At 41.7% G+C, this 12,838-nt stretch overlaps 1 protein-coding gene across 1 annotated transcript; it reads right to left on the bottom strand.

The window, feature by feature from the left end:
- Window positions 1–6,151: 6,151 nt before the first annotated feature.
- On the bottom strand, window positions 6,152–11,825 carry tmem115 (transmembrane protein 115). Its single transcript, XM_070839378.1, has 3 exons — window positions 10,443–11,825; window positions 8,797–9,161; window positions 6,152–6,910 (listed from the first exon to the last, which is right to left on the bottom strand). Exons 1-3 carry the CDS (start codon window positions 10,932–10,934, stop codon window positions 6,604–6,606), a joined length of 1,164 nt encoding a protein of 387 aa, XP_070695479.1. The 5' UTR covers window positions 10,935–11,825; the 3' UTR covers window positions 6,152–6,603.
- Window positions 11,826–12,838: the final 1,013 nt, after the last annotated feature.

Genomic DNA, 12,838 nt, shown 5'->3' with positions numbered 1-12,838 from the left:
GTCTCAATCTGATACAATGAATTAGTTCACGGGAGCGCGCCGCCGGGGGGGAGGGGTGACGGGCACGAGCACGAGAGCCACACCTGCGCGGGCACGAGGGGTGCGAGCAGAGTTATAGGCGCGTGAACTGTATGGAAATCTGTAACGGTAACATTACGTGTGGCCATAAACACTGTCTATTCTCAGAGTTGACATTTTCACAACTTTCACAGGGTTAATGTGCAACTAAATTCAACAGTAGATGATTATATTTATTTATTCTTTTGTCTATCTATCTATCTATCTATCTATCTATCTATCTATCTATCTATCTATCTATCTATCTATCTATCTATCTATCTATCTGTCTGTCTGTCTATCTATCTATCTATCTATCTATCTAAACCTGCCAGAGAGCTGGATTTATAATTACAGGCGATCTGAACGAGTGCTTCTTAAACTAATTTTTTTTTTTTACCTTTATTTAGACCACATCAGTACATTACAATTTACAATAGGAATATGCATTTTGCATTCTTTATAAATAAAATAAAAATAAATATATATAAAATAACTATAGGGCTATATTGACCCCCCCAAAAGTACTGGCAGAACCTTATATCTCATGTACTATTTGTGTTTTTAATGAGTCAGGGTCTCAGTATAAACATCTGCTAATTTAACCTATATCTGAATGAACGATGACTAACATTTAGTGGGTCACTGTAGTGGTCCAGTATGAAATGAATAGGAGGTTTTCGTCCCCAGCGTGATACGGGTAGATTTGAGCCAATTATATTATTCCCTTAATCAGGGCTAATTGAGGCCACTGCAGGGCTGCCAACACCGGAGCTGTATAAACTTTGTTCCATTGTAATTGCCTGTGAACCAGGAGACAGCTGCCCAAGTACAAGTCTGAGGCTGCTGCCCCACCTGGCGGCCAGTTTGGGTTATTAAACAAGTCATAATAATAAGCCGAATTAAAGGGCACATCATGTAAAATATTAGATAGAAAGTGGGGGTTGAGGATAAAAAGAAAAGAAACATGTCGCCCGGTTGTAAAAGGAAACTTTGTAAGGGTGAAAGGTATTTGATATAGTAACATTCAAAAAATAGAAATACTTGTGTTTTTTTCTTGTCTTTTAAATGTCTTTTATTTTCTATGTCTAATTTTTATGTCCCTGTAAAGCATTTTGACTTGTAATTGACCTGGAAACAGTAGTTGACCGTCCCTGAAGGAGCTTTCAGTCGCATCACATGATCTTCCTCAGCAGGTAGAGTTTGCCCAGTTGTCATGGAAGGACTTGTTATTCACTTTGGCTTAAAACTGAGATATAAAGTTCAGTCTTGACTTTGGAAACAGAAGTTGACAGACTCCTATGAAACTGAGTAGCTTTTTATGTAGTCTTACAATCTGTGATTAGTAAGATCAATTCAACCAACAACCAACTGCTCTGCTGCTAATAACACAAGTTTTGACTTGAGGAGGTTCTCTTTCCAGCCCTCATTATTATTTTGCGTCACACCATAACACTGTGGCATTACTCTGGTGCAACATCCTGTATGTTTGAAAGTTTGCATGGTTAAGAGGGCTCTACCTGTATCAACTGGCTCACCATGCCATACCTGGTAATCCCACCTGTAAATACCAGGAAAATATTTGTAAAATCAATTCACCAACCTCCACACATATAGCAAAAAGTGTCTCAAATTACATCAGTATGCTAATTTTTACAAATATTCAGGATTTGGTAGAGCACTCAGACTTTCTCTTCAGGAGGTTGTTGTGGGATGTAACAGGTCAAATCAGTGAGCCTATAGTATAGTATGAGCTAAAGTGTAGAACTAGAGTAAAATCACATGTACAGCCAGAGCACAACAGCAAATATAACAACAGTCACTCATCACTGACTAAAACACTCGTCTTAATTTCATACAATCGTCTTTTATTTCATATAGAGATAAAGAAATATATCTGAAAACTAAAAGAGAAGTCTGTGCAACAGCCAGAGTACAGAGAGGCAAAGAAACTGTCATTAGTATGAACGAGAACCGTTGGTGCAAACGAAGGGACAGACAGGAAAAATAAAGGAGTGAAAACTATTTGCTGTCATTGACTGACAGGGTACAAAAACAGAGCAGTCTCATGTGTAATTAGTCGTTTTGCTTTAGGGCAGCTTTCATCCACACGCCATGGAGCCTCGTGTCACTTTTTCTTTTTTTTACCAAACAAACAGATTTTAACATAATTTGTTGCTTGACAAAGTGGCTAAAAGACAGGACAAGATATCAGAATATTTACAACTCATAATCCAAAAATACTGTCATACTGATGTAGTTACATTAATTAATTCTTGACTTTATCTATACATAAACTGTAGAAAAGGAGGCTGAATACCAGTAGAGAAATATTGCTCAAATAAAAGTACAGAGGCGCCACTGCTGCGACGCTTCAGTGTAGCAACATTTGAAGCACTCCATTAATTGCTGGTAATCAATTAGTACAAATTAAGGGTGGTAAACAACTCTACAGTAAGTATTTTAAATTGTTGAAGAGACTTTTTACTTCCTGGTTGGATTAAAAGAGCGTTAATCCCAGTGTACACACAGACTGGTAACTCAGAAAACAGAAAAACTGAACGTACAAGTTGGACGTGATCACCAGATAGATGCACATAAATTTGGATTATCTGTCCTCTCTATTGACCACTTTTACAAGCAACCTACCAGAGAAAATCAAACGTGTTTGGGTAAAACTGTGAACACACTCGGCGAAGTTTAAAAAACATCTTCCTGCCTGCGGTGCGTCTTAAATAATGATAAAATACTGGCACACAGAAAACCACATATGCAGCCATATTGCAATGACAGCAGTGTGGCTCCTGTTCACTGACTAAAAGGGTTTGGCCACTGACAAACCCAGCGACAGCACTGACATCATTCATTATCCTCACCTGCAGCTTCTCTAGTTTGCCAACACATTATTCATACAGACAGTGTGTGATTGCATTCCTTTCTTCCCTCTGACGATGTTTGCAGCCAGAACAAATAGCGACACAGAAAGAAAAACAACAAAACAAAAGGGGATGGGGAGTGGAGGTTTGGCTGAAAGTCAGACTGCCCGGGCTCAATCTGAAACCTCAGACTGCCAACTACAACATTCCTGCGCCTTTTCACTGATCAAATGACACAACCTCACCAGATTACACAACTTCAGTTATCTTCCGGCGCCCATGCGAGGATGTGTTTTGCTGCACTGCCGATTTCTATTGCGTGACGCAAGCTGAATTGTGCCAGCAGCTAATTTATCATGCTATTTCCAGAGTAACCTGCAAGTAAAATGATATGAAAGTGAAACCAATGTACCGCTACCTTCTGTAATTACTGTATTTACAGGTTGGTTTTGACGCCTCTCCTCCATTGCTACTGTGGATACTTTAAATGGCTGAATGCAGTTTGAGATTTCAGATGTTTGTCTTTCATTTCTCCACTCTAGAGCTGGACTCGGCTCAGCTCTAGTCTCTCATTCCTGTGTCCATTCATTCATGTAAATACCATCACTCATTCACGATTAATTCAAGAACGGTCCCACTCATTCAACGTAAACATCTTCAACAAAATAAGAGCAAAGTGAAATGAGCAGACAGAACAGAAGAGAAACACGGGATAGAACACACAGAACTTCATCACTCTAATATGGCTTATCACTTCCCATACATAACACGTTTCCATCAGGTGAAAGAGCAACTGTCTCATTGCTTGGACTTCAGAGTCCAATCTCAAACTACTTAATCTGAATTTGCCACATTTGTTGGAAATCTAGGGGGAACAAAATAAAAGCCAGAAATATGATCTTTTTGTCCATTTATCAGGTGGAGTCATGCTTTTCTGTTCCTGAACTGGTGACATTATAGAAGGCTGGACATCATTTCAAGGTCCCTACGCATTTCTTTTTTTTTTTGCTTACAGCTTTACACATCATCTCACACACCACCATTTCTGCATTTGGCAAAAAGCTAATCTTGTGACGTTCTTCCTCAAATCTACACTGTAAAGTGTGTCTGCCAAGTTCAAGTCCTGACATTGAGCCTGAGCCTGTGGGCTCAAGGCTCCCACCGCACCGCTCTTAGAAAACCGCCAGCTGATCAGGAATCAGACTTGTTTAAACTGGCATTTTTACTTTTCTTTCCATTTCCCACACAAATGAATTGCATTTTAACGCAGCATGTCTGGGGTATTAAATAAGGTTGTTGATAAACACGAATATGCTTTGCTGGGTGCTCAGATTTGGAATATATCCAATCCCAAATTAAAATCTCAGGCCACTTCCACTGGGCAGACACAAGAGGAGATTGTTCCTACCACTTAATGACAGAGGGTGATACAGGTCATAAATAATGAGCTGTGTCTTTTGTTACATTAAATTTGTTTTCAATTTGATGATATATGTTCACTCAGTCGGTGGCAAATAAAACAACCAGTAAGGCGACTGCTAAAATTATTCTTTTGCAAAACAGACATCAGATTATTAAATATGAAAACCAGATATACCCAATCCAAATATATTGTGTAGATTCCAGATCTCAAATTCTGCTGAACCTTCTTAATGAGTCAAATCAAAACCTAGCTGCAGTGACCATCATTCAGCCTTTTTTGTGTTTCCAAGATGCTTTGTGAAATAAAGGCACTGGCTTCCCACAAAGACACAACAGCAGACAAACCAGGAACAATCTGCAAATTAATCTACAGGGTCCGTTTTCTCAGGCAGACTTTCACAGACTGAAGTGAGGAGTGAGGGATGAAGTGAGCATAGCAAACTGTTTGTACTTTATCCTCCTTGTTAAATATGTGCAGCAGAAGAGCGGTGATTCACTTTCTTAACCGTGTGGAAAATTTCAACCTTCTGACCACAAGTTCACAAGCTTAAAAACAATTTAGCAGATTGCCATCACTCAGACTGCAATGGCTGAACAATTTACTCGTTGCAACTGACTTTAATGAACAAGGACAGGTGGGAAATTGGGAATTCAATGATTTGATCATTACCATAACAGACTGCGACATCTACAGAGCCAACTGAATGAATCACTGAATGACCTTTTGGTCTGCATAGAATTTATGAAGCATTTTTATGAAACAATTTAGCTGCCCATCAACCTCCCAAGAAAATGATTCACCGCTGGCCCCTGCTTGGCACTTGGATTTTAGAAATGAAAGATGTTACAAGTGCAAAGGATGTGACTGGGAAACCTGACAAATCAGAGCGAAGTGTGAAACAGCACATATATAAACTCTGCATCTGCAATTCATGACTCATTGCGATTTTATATCCTAAAAATAAAGCCCAGCCTGCACACACCCAACACACCGATGCTCTACCCTTCACTTGATCGCTTGTAGTGGTGCCAATAGACCAATACAGCCATGGCAGATAGTGACCACTTCTGTATCATACGCAGCCAGACAGCTGAAAAGCTGTTACCACGTCTTGTATCATTTCAGATCCTAGAAGATGGACATGTATAATGGGGGATGTTCCAAAAACAGGCCTGAAATCAATCTAAAAAATATAATCAACTCATAACTCATAAAACACAAAGAATCATAATCATCTTCCACAGATGTGTAACGCCATTAACACGTCTTGTTAGTGCACTGAAACAAAGTGTTTGTTTTTCTGATTTTGTTTAGTGAAGACACCCAGAAGGAAAAAAAAAAAAAAGTACAGACTTGTTCTCCATGAAACGACAAATGGGGGATAAAAAAAAAAGTCCATTTCTCTGCCTGTTATTCCAGAGAGACGCCAGGTGGCAGATGAACCTGGTCCGGAAAATTCTTTTCGCCTGGCACCTCTTCAAATCTTGAAGGTTTGCATCATAGTTTATCAGCAGGACAGACCTGCAGCAGCTTCTTTCTTCTGGTCCAGCGGTTAGTGCTGAGTACGTGCTTTTCATACTTCCCCCGTAACACACCTGGTTACACCTTTAGAACCAGTGAATCATGGACTAATGTCACTCGCAGTCATTCTTCAGCGCATAGCACATCTGTGCCCAAAGAGTCGGCCTTTCAAGAATAAAGAATCAAGAATCGGGCGCGGGTCTCTGTCATTGGCGGCTTTCTCGTGGCAGGCAAACAGAACTATGGCTGCTCCGAAAAAGACTTAGAAAAAGAATATTGTACACCCATTTTGTTATTTATTTAGAAAGCAAGAGAAAGAGACACATGACGCAGTGGACAGAGCTCTGCAAGTTGGGATGAAGTCCGGACAAGACAGAAGTTCTGGTTGACTTTCGGTCGTACGAAGGAAAGAAGAGAAGTATTAAGTGTCCAGTTTGCCCAACTACACCGAGCATTTACAACCAACATGTCTGAACTGAAAGCACTGTACAGTTACCGCCCCTTTGGGCTTCACGATGACATCGACAGAGTGTTTGTGAGGGCACGGTGTACGTGTGTATGAACTGATCAAATATGTTGTGTGTGTTGGCGTGTGTGATATCGAGTGTGTGCCTAATCACCGCCACTGAATATATTTGTATACCAGTCAGAGACGCTGAATACACTAGTATACCTGCCAGTGACACCGAACAGAGCGTGCGTATCTGTACACGTGTGTTCTATTTGTTACGATCTAGAAGGTGCGTCCTCGAAGCTGATGATGCTGGACTCTGGGTGTGGCGCTCCGCCTGTGGATGACGCTCCGCCGCTCTGTGACATTGAGGATGAGGAGGTGGAGGACAGGGATGCACCGACGGGTCCCCCCGCTGGTCTCGGCGTAGAGGTGGAGAGGTCCCGTCCGCCTGAGAGGAGCGGCTGCGTGTCGGTTCTGACCTCGTCGTCATCGTCGTCTTCCTCGTCGTCCATGCTGGGCCAGGCAGACTGGTCCTCCACACGCTTTAGGCGCTCATTCAGGGCCTTGAGGGCCAGTTGTCTGAAAGGAAGAGGGACAGAGAAATGTTCTTCATTAATCCCAGAGGAAAGTAGAGCTCTGCAGGATGGGAGGTCTGCTTTTGTGATAGTCTGATCTACTGACCGAGGTGAGTAAGCTGCTTCTACGGCTTTCTCGTAGAAACTACAAGACGCAGCTTAAACAGGAGTTGTGGAACACAACCCTAACAATGACTAAAAAATAAAAAAAACACAGTTTACATAAAACATCAGTTTAATTCAAGTAGTAAACCTCAATTCAATCTTTTGTCATGTACTGTGCAAAATCCTTGTGGAACAAATGCCATCCTCATGCAGTCATCAAATATTCAGACGATGAGACAGAAGAGGTCATAGTTTGAATACAAGTTTTAAATGCTCTGTAACACTATTAAAAGTAACAGCATTGTAAATCTTACTCGACCACACTCTGATTTGATTACATTTACTCCAACTATGAGCTACATTATGTTAGAGTACCATCTTTACTGGAATGATATTAGACTATTTTAGTTTTGTGTGTCAGCAGCAAATGTCCCTGAGGTCTTACATCTATACTGAGTTTATGATGAGAAGAGACTGGTAAATGTGTGAATTCGCAATGAAGGTGTCAAACTAGTTAATTGATAGTAGAAAATCCGTAGAAATAAGACACTTCCCGCTGATACTGTCCTTTAATACTAACAATCAGGAAGAAGAGCATATCATTTATCAAATGAATTATGTATTTTTGGAATCAAACTTGACTGAATCTTCCCACTTCTCCTGGAGAAGTACTCATTACTTTTACATCATCACAATACGGTTAATTTCCCTTTCCACAGATGACTAGTCAAAGTCAAATGTTTACAGTGGCTTTAGCTCCATTCACAAGGCAGCCATGTTTCATGTGTGTGTGTCACACTGGAGGACAGAAACACTAACCAGAAAGTGTTGACTACAATATAATGAATGAATGAATGAATGAATGAATGAATGAATGATACTTGTTTAATGTCACAACATTTTTCAACAGGAAAGCTTTGAGCATATGTACAGCTGTGTGAGTGTTCAGCTCACCCACCCTGGATGGAAGCTGGACAAGAAATTAATTGTTTTTAATAGCTTATAAAAGTAAAATCACCCCAAGACAGTTAAAGCAGCATTGACCTGTGGGCGGGAGTCTATTTTTAACTGAATATGTATGACAGCTTGGACTTGCATGTGGAAGACAATTTGACAGTGTGAAAAATAACCTCTGACAGCTTGAGAGTAGGTGTTAGCGAGTGTGTGTAAGAGTTTGTGTGCTGTAGCGCTGAGGCATGAACATGTATGAACCGTTTAAAGAGCGTGACTGAAAAAGAGCGCAGCGACGTTCAGCAAACTTTCCCTGAGCAAATAAAACAAAAAACAACACTGTTTCTGTGCCTCGTCTCTGACTATATAGGTGTGAGTGTATATTTGATTTCACCCTTCTGATACTAGCACGTTGTCTGGACTGACAAATATGCACTTCTATTGGCAACTGTTTCATATTATTTAATAATATTTTTCTGTTGAACATTGTGCGATATGACAGAAAGCTTCACGACAGCTTTTAAATGGACATTAGGGTGAGACTGTTTTCTCTGCTGCTGTTTCCCTGGCCAAGAATATAACTTTGAACCTAAACAGCATTTATTATTAATTTTCAATGCTTATACTTAGCAAGTATTCATCATTTTTTCTGAATATTCCTGATAAGGTGACGAATGCCTTCTTAGGTCAAAGATGAACTTCCATCACACTAGACTCTACTTGGCCAGTATCACACGTTTAATCACACATCAATATACCAGACCGACCTTTGCGTGAGATTAGTGTAGAAGCATGTGTGTGTAGATGTAAATGTTTAACTCTGCTCTCACTCACCTCCTCCTCTCTGCGTCTTGTGGATCTGTCCCTGGAAGGCTGATTGTGATGGAGGAGGGCGCCCCCACGTCGTATCTCTTCACCATCTTCCTGCACACCTTAATCTTCACCAGGGCAGCGTGGACGAGCCCCGCCAGCAGCCCCACGGCCGGCTGCAGCACCTCAGGGAAGAAACTAGCAAAGGCAAAGTGGTCCGACATGTCCCCGCGGCCCCGGCTGTGCCGCTGGTAAAAACGCAGGTAGATCCAGCCAGACAGGGCGCCGTAGCTGTAGGCAGCCAGGGGTGCTGAGCTGTCAAGCAGCCCAGACAGGCGCAGTAAGGCCAGGAGGAGGAGGACCAAAGCCGGTGCTGCTTTGAGTCTCACCTGAGATGGGAGAGGGAGACAGATTCGAGTTCATTAGGCATAGGGACAACTACCATTTTGTCTACAGGCCACCGTGGCTGCCAGTTCCCACAGTTCACTCAAGTCAGCAAGATGCTGTAATTGGAACACCGAACAATAGCTGGTTACACGCCAGGGTGGCAGGCGGGAGTCATAGTCAAAATGTACCAGCATTTTGATAGAATACATTTCCTAACCTGCTCAGCTGAAATGAGGGAGATTAGAGTGAAGTAACCCAGTTTTATATTAATAACAAGCACAAAAAGCTAAAATAATGGTGGCTTAAGCAGAGTGGGCTTGTAGTATAAGAGACACATTAGGAATGTGTAGCTAATGTGTGTTTCAGCGAAAAAACTAAACTCTAATCTGGACACTAGTGTAAGCTGCTCTGCAGAAGAGCATGAGATCTAATCTTCAAATGTAAATTAAGAGATCACACTGTAGTCCAAATTTGGAAGAGAATCACATGCCTAGACCAGAGAGCACCGGCCAAGTAGAGCAAATATTCAACAACTCAGCCATTGGCCTGGAAACCACTGGCTTATATAGCTTTAATACAATAGCATGACCTAATCATGCATTTGTATAGATCTGTATGAGTCTAATTTGACTGTCCAATACGTATGTGCTCACAAAACGAATAATAAATTCATTACCATACCGCCTGGTTTTAACACACAAATAACAAACAATGACGATAAAAACCCAAGAAACCAAGTCACACTGTTTAAGTATGTAACATAAGTTTCGCTTGTTTACTTGTTCTACTATGTTATTTGACTAATATCTGACAGAAATGCAATTTCTTTTTCCATTTCTGCTTATCAAGCTTACTAAGCTTAAAACACAACTCAAGAATTGGAAAGTCAGCCCATTGAAGACAACACATAGACAAAAAGTGACACTTTTACATCTTATATGAAGTCCTGTAGTACAAATACATTTGTTTGTTGTTGTTGTTGTTCTGGCTGGGACACTGAGAAATCTTCTTGCCCCGAATCTGAGTGTATCTACTGTGAAACTCAATGTTAAATTAAACAAAAAACAAAGCGAAAAGAGAACATGACTGGGGGCATCCTTGATGTGTGCTGGCCATAATCTGACACAAGCTTGTTTGTGTACACATCTCAAGGACTAGTGGTTAACATTCTTATTGGGCTACATTCCTTACGTAAACTGTGCGGACCCACTCCTCACAAGTCAATAGTGGAGCATAGGCCGTGCCAATAAGCAGAAATGACTTCTGTTATTCGTTAGCCTCACCTGTGGCACTCTGAGCACTGTAGTGTCCCCCATCGTCTGCTTCAGCGCCACCAGGACACCTCCCAGGAACCCGGCTGCTCCGTGGATGCGCACAGCAAACAAGAAGTCCAGGTCAAAGGTGGCAACGTAAGTGAGGAGGTAGGAGAGTCCGGCCAGGAGGCCTGCAGAGATGTTGACCACTGCGAAAAAGATCAGGAGCTCCAGAGCGCCCCACAGAGGCTCCAGCAGGCGCCCACAGGCCATAACTGTCCCCACATTGGCTGCCACACCCCAGACGTGCTGCTCCACGACCCCATGGGTCACCAGTGTCCACACCCAGAAGTTGGGTGGAAAGAGGTAACCTGGAGTCACCCCCAGTGCGTATGGAGTGTGGACGGCCCATGACAGCAGGTAGAGGAGAACCACCACGGCGCTTATAGTTTTAACCACAACACTGGTGCTGGCAAGGGCAGCCAGGAAGTGCTGTCGTGCCACCGGCAGGTAACGATTCATTGTGGTCTGTTTTGAAGAGGATCCTTCTTGAGCAAATCAGCTCAAGGGAGCAAAACAGCAGATCAGTTGCGTCTGGTGCAGCAGATGCTGGATGCTGGTGTGGGATTAACAATGCCAAGACGAGCAGGTGACACCTGTATGTCTTGACAGCACGAAAATCCACACTTCTCTGTGGGTCTTCATCCGGGACACTGTGTTTAAACTGGTTGAAGACAGCTTTAGTAATCAACTCAGTAAGGTTTACTCCTTCTGTTTAGACAAGATCACAAAAAGTTTGAGCTGGAGCAGATAAGCCTGAAGGTGTGATAACCTCACTAGGAGACCCTCTGATCTAGCTGCGACCTTCAGTCAGCGTAGGCATAAGTACAAGCTTACAAATCACCACCAGCTAGCAGGCAGGTGGTAGGAGCCAAATATGTAAATCCTAACTGAAACAAATAAACCCAGGTGCCAACTTTTCCAGAGGATCTCGCCTGAGTTAGCTTGTAAACACAGGAGAGCTAATGTTAGCTAGCTGTCAAACAAACAGTCTCTTGAATTACGCTGGTTTATGTGCGCCACTGGGCAGCAGGAGAGGTTACGTCTTCGTTTGCTTACGAGATAGGGAAGCTAGCGTCCGTAAAACCTGATCAATCAGCACACGGAGCTCCCGTCCTGGTCCTCTGCGCTCTCTCGGCCCGGTGTCTACCGGGCTAGCCCGAGGATTTCCCGTCGCTAGCAACAGGCCTTCAAAACAATGTAAGAGCCGCTTCTCAACCAGCGTCAATTCGCCAGTACTTCACAGGTTGTTCGTACTACCTGAGCCTCATTCGTTTGTTTTATTCTTCTTCCGTCTTTTGAGAGCAGGTCATCGGAGGAAATAATATTATCTTCACAGGCACTCCTCCTCCCATGAACACCACTCAGCTACTGACCTGCGCCGTCTGCCACCGTCATCACCAAAAAAACGTCAAGTCACGTAACTTTGTCACACTAGAGCATGACGGGAAAGCGAGTTCCCAACGAATGACTTTAAAAAAAACCCCAGTCATCCACGTTGACAATAAAAAATCAGTTTAGGTGGGTCAAAAATGAATCTTCTAGCTGCCTGTGGTGGAAAGCAGCTGAATACATCTTTCACCTGAGTATTTACATTTTATTAATTTGGCAAATAAATATATATAGTATAAAAACACATAATCAACTGCACCAAATTTTACTGTTGATACTTAAAATGCATTTCGCTGATAAAAAGTTAATGCAAGACTTTCATTTACAGTATTTTTTACACAGTGGTGTACTTAAGTTATCTGAAAGGATAGTAATGGATCTGTTTGCTGTGCTGCTAATTCCTAAATTGGATATAATTCCTCCAGTTGGTGGCTAGTGAATTTGTAATGACCATGTTCAACACTTTGGCAGTAATACTTATTTCTTCTGTCAAAATACTTTTTCAATGATAAATTAGGCCACTCATTTTCTTTAGTTTTGTTTTGATAATTGATTATCATCATGATATTTAGTGTAGTAACATAATTATTAACTTTAAAATGGATAATTCTCATTTTTAAATCTCTAACCAAGCTGTTCCTTTCATGCTTTCTTATTGAAATGATATAATTTAGCAACAGAAACCCAAAATTAATACAGATGCATTCATTTTATTCGGAACAACCAGAACTCAACATCACATTTACAAAAAATAAGGGACAAACCACATACAAAGAGGTTGAACAAGGAAACATGGAGCAGACTAAAGCAGCAACCTTCACTCCGAGTTTACAGAAGGATTAAGATCACAGACATCACTGAATATAAAAAGAAAAGAATCCAGGAGACATATGTAATGATATATATTGTGCTTCATGCAGTCTAACAATGAAGTTACACAACCAGCTCTGCTTTTCTGTCAGCCAACAACTGAC

This window comes from Pempheris klunzingeri, chromosome 11 (genome assembly GCF_042242105.1).
Source record: "Pempheris klunzingeri isolate RE-2024b chromosome 11, fPemKlu1.hap1, whole genome shotgun sequence".
Classification (NCBI taxonomy): domain Eukaryota; kingdom Metazoa; phylum Chordata; class Actinopteri; order Acropomatiformes; family Pempheridae; genus Pempheris; species Pempheris klunzingeri.
This window is presented reverse-complemented; position numbering and strand designations above follow the sequence as displayed.